We start from the raw sequence: 5,853 nt of genomic DNA, 5'->3' as shown, positions 1-5,853 counted from the left end.
TAACCCTACGATATCAAATCTAAATATTCGATACAATCAAAATTAATCTGTAATGCAAATAAATTCTATAAAAAAATATATATTTCTTATATCTTTTCTGATTCAAAAATATTAATAACATATATAATACTAAATGAAATATAATAATAAATATACAAAGTCAGAAAATATATTTTATACGATACAAAATTTTTTACTATAATTATGTATGTTAATAATCATTTAAATATTATTTAAAAGCATCCAATTGTGACTGAATTTTCTCTAGATTCTGATACAGATCTATGAGCTCATTTTTATTAAATTCAACTGTTACTTTAGACTCTTCCTCTCCTGTTAAATTTAATTGCAATAACGCCATTGGTCGCACATCTTTTTTAATAGTAGAGGATGCAGCCTGAATATTTAAACACCAGTTAATATCTTTAACCTAAAATAGCATAAATTAACATTAAAGGGATGTTATTATTCCTTATGATTGATCGTATCAGTGATTTGTCATTGTAACATACCTGAATTGGAAATATGGACATTTGCCTAAAATGATCAATTATGCCTTTACCATATGTAACCCATGCATTTATAAATATTTGAACTTTATCATCATCTGTTTTAAAAGTGTCTTTTAACGAGCTTTCCATCAATTGTGGTTTTATAATGTTGCAAGCAGCTTGTTTATAAATTAATATTACTGCATCTAAGAGACAAACTAAATCATCCTTATTTAAGTCCAACGAAATCAACAGTTTTTCTTCTTCTTCCTCATTGAATATTTTGGTATTAACATTGGATTGAAGTGTTTGACAAATACGACTTATTAATAAACGGAATTTACTACTGTCTATTTGATTTGCTATTTTGAGACCTTGTTCAAGTCTGAAAAATACAATGTTAGATTAGAAAACATTACACAACAAACACATAAAATTTGTAACAAAATTTTATCTGTAAATACTTTCTCAAAAAGATAGTACTAGTTGTAACAAATTAGTTTGAGAAAATTAAAAAATTTAAATATTACCGCGGTGTGACTGTGATCCAAGAAGCCATGTTATTTGACACATTTATAGGTTATACAATTATCTTGCGTATGAGAAGTTAAAAAAATCACTAAACATGATTTAATATTCTATTCCCAGCGTTAATCTAATTGATTAACACTACAATTTTTTAAAATATACAGTTTAATTTTATATTACGAATTATATGTACATTTTAGCTGGGTGTGTCACGACACAACTACGCATTTGACAATTCGACATCGACTAAATTATTTATATGCGAATACAACTTATACAAATACATATTATGATCAAGAAAAACTGAGCTTACATGAAATTGTTTTCATTTAATTATATTAATTTATGATTTACTAAAATATACTACTAAAATATCATATATTATAGCCGATTATAATAGTTGCGTATATACGCATTAGGCTTTAGTAGTGCGAATATACGCATTAGCCTTTAGTAGTGCGTATATATGTATTAATGCACGTACACATGTCGTGTTGTTATCGTGATCATTAAATTAAAGTTGATAAGAATTTAATGATTGTACGGAAAACATCGTGAAATTAGTTCAAAGTTCTCCGAAATTATTAACAATGTCTTTAAATAATATTGAGTACGACAAGGTAGATTTTAAAACAATTATTATTATATATTAGTATATTTCCTTAACATCTTTTTTATTTTACAGGAACATCCACGAATTTTAATTCCCGAATTATGTAAACAATTTTACGATTTAGGATGGGTCACTGGTACTGGTGGTGGAATATCTATTAAATACAAGTTAGCAATATTGACATATTATGTTAAATTTAATATATTAATAAACTAATACCATTACATTTGCAGAGAAAAAATTTATATTGCTCCATCTGGTGTACAAAAAGAACGCATTTGTCCAGATGAAATGTTTGTACAAGATATCAGTGGAAATGACTTAGAATTACCACTAGAACAGAAAAAATTAAAAAAATCTCAATGCACTCCATTATTTATGTGTGCATATAGAAGAAGAAATGCTGGTGCTGTAATCCATACCCATTCCAAATTTGCAGTAATGGTGACATTACATTGGCCTGGGAATGAATTTCGTGTTACTCATCTTGAAATGATAAAAGGTATAAAACGAGAATAATATATATATATGTAAAATGCGTAATATATAAAATCTTTTATTTATTCATGAAAATATGTAAACATTATATAATATAGGTATAAAAAATCAAAAATTAGGAAGGGCATATAATTATAATGAAGAATTAATAGTGCCAATAATAGAAAATACTCCATTTGAGGAGGATTTAAAGGATGAATTGGATAGAACAATAGTTGCCTATCCAGAAACTTGTGCTGTATTAGTAAGAAGACATGGTGTTTATGTCTGGGGTGATACATGGCAACAAGCAAAAACTATGTATGTGTTAATTTAGTATTAGTGTTAAAGATTTCTTTTTATTTCAATCTACTGGATATCTCTTATTTTAGGACGGAATGTTATGATTATCTATTTGACATAGCCCTACAAATGAAACTGAGTGGATTAGATCCAGCTGCAGTCCCAGAAAATAATATATCATAATAATATCTCCATTTATTATTTTTGTAAAACAATAAATTAATATTTCTATATATTTTACGAAAAACGTCGTATATGGATATATACATATATATATATACACATATATTACAGTATTAATTTATTGAATTTTTATGTCTCTAAATATCTAAATCAAATGGTTGGAACTCTCCTCTAATTCGTTTTGCCAATTCAGTTTCTTCTTCTTCTCCTAATTGACAATCTTTCCAATCACTTCGATCATCAAGATCTAATATTCGATCTGAAGCTAATACTTCCCTACCAAATTGGAGTGGAAAATCTCTTTTTATTCTATAATATAATTTTTCTCCACCTGGCAATTCCACATAAAAATAGAGAACACCTGGTTTTGCAATTTGCTGCAAATCTGCGTGTGGAGGTAATTCTGTTAATTCAAAATTGTTGCACTCTGCCATTTCCTAAAATAGAAGCATTATTAAGGTAAATACCAATATATTCTTAGAATATGCAAGTAATCATAATAAAAATATTTACTTCAAATGTTTCTTTCAAAGCTGGTGCTTGATTTTCATGAACTGGCACTACTTGCAACTGGCAATGAGATGTTTTAAAATTACGTTCAAAAAATACAGGTACTTTATTCATAGTGGCATAATATTTGGTTATAGCAATTTTGTACTGATCCATTTCTTCTTTTACTTCTTTTGGTAATATAGAAAGGCTCTGATGATGTGTTATTGGTAGAATTAAGAAATGATTTTCAACTAACCCACCTCTAGCAAGTGCAACGTAAATTTCTGTTCCAACTGATATTACTAAATGTTTAGAAACTTCAGGGCTGGATAAACAAAACCAGCACTTTGCTTGATCAAATTCTAGTTTTGGTCTCTTATGGAAACCTTCAGAAGATTTGGATCTTTTGGTAGTTTCTTGAACTTCCATATCGTAAAAGAACTGAGTATGCTTTGGTTCTAGTATTTTTAGAGATGGCTCATTTGATAACATTAATCTTGGATATGGGCTTTCTGTTTCATCGGTAGTTTTTGTTATTAAATCAGACAAACGAGTTCTATCAACAGGAGTGAGATTTAGCGCATACAACCATTTTTTCTTTTGATTGTTCATTACAGGTGCAAGAGCTATAAATCTTGTCGCAATTTCAATATTTCCATCTTGGAGACTTTGATTCCTGATCAATAATACATTGAATTAATAAATCCAACTATATCTTTCATATCGATATACTTTCTACTTACCTATATGGAGGTCTTTCATAATGAATTCCTTCTAATCCTGATACATGATATCTTGGTTTTATTTGAGCAGCTAACCATGAAATTAATTTTGAACCATCGTATTTGAAACTTGGTTTATTAGGATCTAAATTTGTAACACCAGCAGGCCAAGGGGAACTCATCAATATATCAATTCCACGAAAACTAGGTTGACCTTTTAAACAAGCCTGCTTAATCGATACAACATCACTTTCACTAAAGTAAATAGATTTTTTTTCTGAAGAATTATTTTCTATACCACTAATGTAAGCTATTTTAAGTCCAGAACTAGCAGTGTATAATCCACGTTTTCCAAGATATGTAAGATTTTGACATATTTCACAACCATCAACGTCCGGATAATTATTTAAATCAGCTTCATTATTAGCGCCAATAATATATGTCGGAACAGATATACTTTTCATACCATTTTTATACAATTCGAGTTCCGTATTGTTTTTGCCGAAAAAATTTCCGACACATAATAAAAAATCAAAAGGTCCGCTTTTCTTATTGATAGCTTCAACTTTATTAAATAAAAATTTAAAATGACCTTCTACGTCTCCACAAATTAATACCTTTTGTTTTTCAGTCATGTTTAATAATATAACCTAAATTTCAACAAGTAAATATATACACGATCAATACGACGCAATAATTGTATTGAAAATCCATAAATCGTATAACGAAAATAACTGTATATCGTTATTGTTTCAGTACTCTTAATTGTGTAAAAATAAACAATTTCATTATTGACGATTTACCGCGTTTTTATTGTAAATAAGAACACATTTTTGTTTGTATTAAATCACTAGTTCAATGTAGTATTAAAGTCCCTATATAATACTACGCAACATCGTGGAAGTATAAATAGATTTTCTATTCTATCAATCTTTAAGTAATAAAAGATCTTTCCCATGTTTTTTACAATTGAAAACAACGATATATTGAAAGATAGAGTTATAAAATAAATTACACTTCGGAATTAATAAATAGTTATTTATGCTAACATAGTCAGTAATAGTGGGAATGATATAACCGATGAAGTAAGGTAAGAAGGTTAGTCCATTTTCTGCAAAATACTTTTCTACAGTCGATATAGTCATTTGCCTCATTTACATTAACGTATTATCAACAATATCGTGAAAATGTTAACGATGTCAGTAGTACTAGATGATACATCTTAATTATACGTAAGTTCAATCGAAATTAAGTATAGAAAGAAAATTTGAAGAAATTTTCGTTTATTTGAATAACGTTATCAAAACACGTATATATTGAACATAAAACACAAGATTAGAAATTCCCCACCCACAAATCTGAAATCCTTCTATTTTTCACAAAAGTATTTCTTACCTGCAACTATTCGATATTTCGAAATACGTAAGAAGTCACGCAATACTACCCTTAGCATATAGCATCAGCTAAGCAAGGGAAAGCTGGAAACTGCCATTCACTGTTGTGAATTTTCGTGTGGTGGCATAATAATTTGGGCGTGAGAACTCGTGTCGGTGGTCCGAATAGGCCACGTCGTATCGCTAAATGACTAACATCTGGAAACGATTTCCACGTCGTAAAATCTCGCTGCCTACCTGCTGACCGTGCTCAGTTTTGCGTATATCATTAAAAATACAACCGTGACGAAAATTTAGGTACAACAGCCCAGCGTGTTACGCTTAATTAATTTCCCAGCAATTACCCGTGACGAGACTTAAAAAAGTGACTGATTAGATAGGGAAATTTACGGAGCTTCCAACAAATAATTAACTTCTAATCTTTATCCCCGGGAAATTTTCTACAAATACCTCCGATGGTATTCCTTTCGTGTTCATTTAAAATATGTTTGGCCGCGAACAATAGAGAGAAACCGGAAGAATTTATGTGGAGAACAGCGGAAACTTACCCTTGGGCTTTCTGGTAGCTAAAAAAGTGCAAATAAATGCACACCTTCACACAAAGCCGCGTACACAGTCACACGTACCTAAGGCTTTCGTATAACCTAGCC

General features: G+C 29.6%; 3 protein-coding genes across 3 annotated transcripts; 1 reads left to right on the top strand and 2 right to left on the bottom strand.

Moving 5' to 3' along the window:
* Positions 1-229: 229 nt before the first annotated feature.
* Vlet (COMM domain containing 10 protein valette) lies at positions 230-1,427 on the bottom strand. Its single transcript, XM_017898234.1, has 3 exons — positions 1,022-1,427; positions 513-876; positions 230-430 (listed from the first exon to the last, which is right to left on the bottom strand). Exons 1-3 carry the CDS (start codon positions 1,048-1,050, stop codon positions 230-232), a joined length of 594 nt encoding a protein of 197 aa, XP_017753723.1. The 5' UTR covers positions 1,051-1,427.
* Positions 1,428-1,565: 138 nt separating this feature from the next.
* Positions 1,566-2,595, top strand: LOC108546244 (probable methylthioribulose-1-phosphate dehydratase). The gene is made up of 5 exons (XM_017898231.1): positions 1,566-1,639; positions 1,705-1,799; positions 1,866-2,134; positions 2,229-2,430; positions 2,502-2,595. The coding sequence occupies exons 1-5, from the start codon at positions 1,610-1,612 to the stop codon at positions 2,593-2,595; spliced, it is 690 nt and encodes a 229-aa protein (XP_017753720.1). The 5' UTR covers positions 1,566-1,609.
* A 137-nt stretch (positions 2,596-2,732) lies between these two features.
* Positions 2,733-4,450, bottom strand: LOC108546243 (CWF19-like protein 1). Its single transcript, XM_017898230.1, has 3 exons — positions 3,831-4,450; positions 3,109-3,763; positions 2,733-3,032 (listed from the first exon to the last, which is right to left on the bottom strand). Exons 1-3 carry the CDS (start codon positions 4,442-4,444, stop codon positions 2,733-2,735), a joined length of 1,569 nt encoding a protein of 522 aa, XP_017753719.1. The 5' UTR covers positions 4,445-4,450.
* Positions 4,451-5,853: the final 1,403 nt, after the last annotated feature.

This window comes from Eufriesea mexicana, unplaced genomic scaffold, assembly GCF_001483705.2.
Source record: "Eufriesea mexicana isolate 0111107269 unplaced genomic scaffold, ASM148370v2 scaffold653, whole genome shotgun sequence".
Classification (NCBI taxonomy): Eukaryota; Metazoa; Arthropoda; class Insecta; order Hymenoptera; family Apidae; genus Eufriesea; species Eufriesea mexicana.
Note: the sequence above shows the minus strand (reverse complement) of the source record. Positions and strands in the feature narration are given on the sequence as shown.

What these genes read in the sequence shown, in the direction of transcription:
- Vlet (XM_017898234.1), bottom strand. Translation starts at nt 1,050, where the DNA reads ATGGCTTCTTGGATCACAGTCACACCGCG. An exon ending in TGGATCACAGTCACACCGCG is followed by an intron (nt 877 to 1,021) that starts GTAATATTTAAA and finishes TGTATTTTTCAG; the next exon opens with ACTTGAACAAGGTCTCAAAA. An exon ending in TGTCCATATTTCCAATTCAG is followed by an intron (nt 431 to 512) that starts GTATGTTACAAT and finishes ATGCTATTTTAG; the next exon opens with GTTAAAGATATTAACTGGTG.
- LOC108546244 (XM_017898231.1), top strand. Translation starts at nt 1,610, where the DNA reads ATGTCTTTAAATAATATTGAGTACGACAAG. An exon ending in GGAATATCTATTAAATACAA is followed by an intron (nt 1,800 to 1,865) that starts GTTAGCAATATT and finishes TTACATTTGCAG; the next exon opens with AGAAAAAATTTATATTGCTC. An exon ending in TCATCTTGAAATGATAAAAG is followed by an intron (nt 2,135 to 2,228) that starts GTATAAAACGAG and finishes TATATAATATAG; the next exon opens with GTATAAAAAATCAAAAATTA.
- LOC108546243 (XM_017898230.1), bottom strand. Translation starts at nt 4,444, where the DNA reads ATGACTGAAAAACAAAAGGTATTAATTTGTGGAGACGTAGAAGGTCAT. An exon ending in TATGAAAGACCTCCATATAG is followed by an intron (nt 3,764 to 3,830) that starts GTAAGTAGAAAG and finishes ATTATTGATCAG; the next exon opens with GAATCAAAGTCTCCAAGATG. An exon ending in CTTTGAAAGAAACATTTGAA is followed by an intron (nt 3,033 to 3,108) that starts GTAAATATTTTT and finishes CTTCTATTTTAG; the next exon opens with GAAATGGCAGAGTGCAACAA.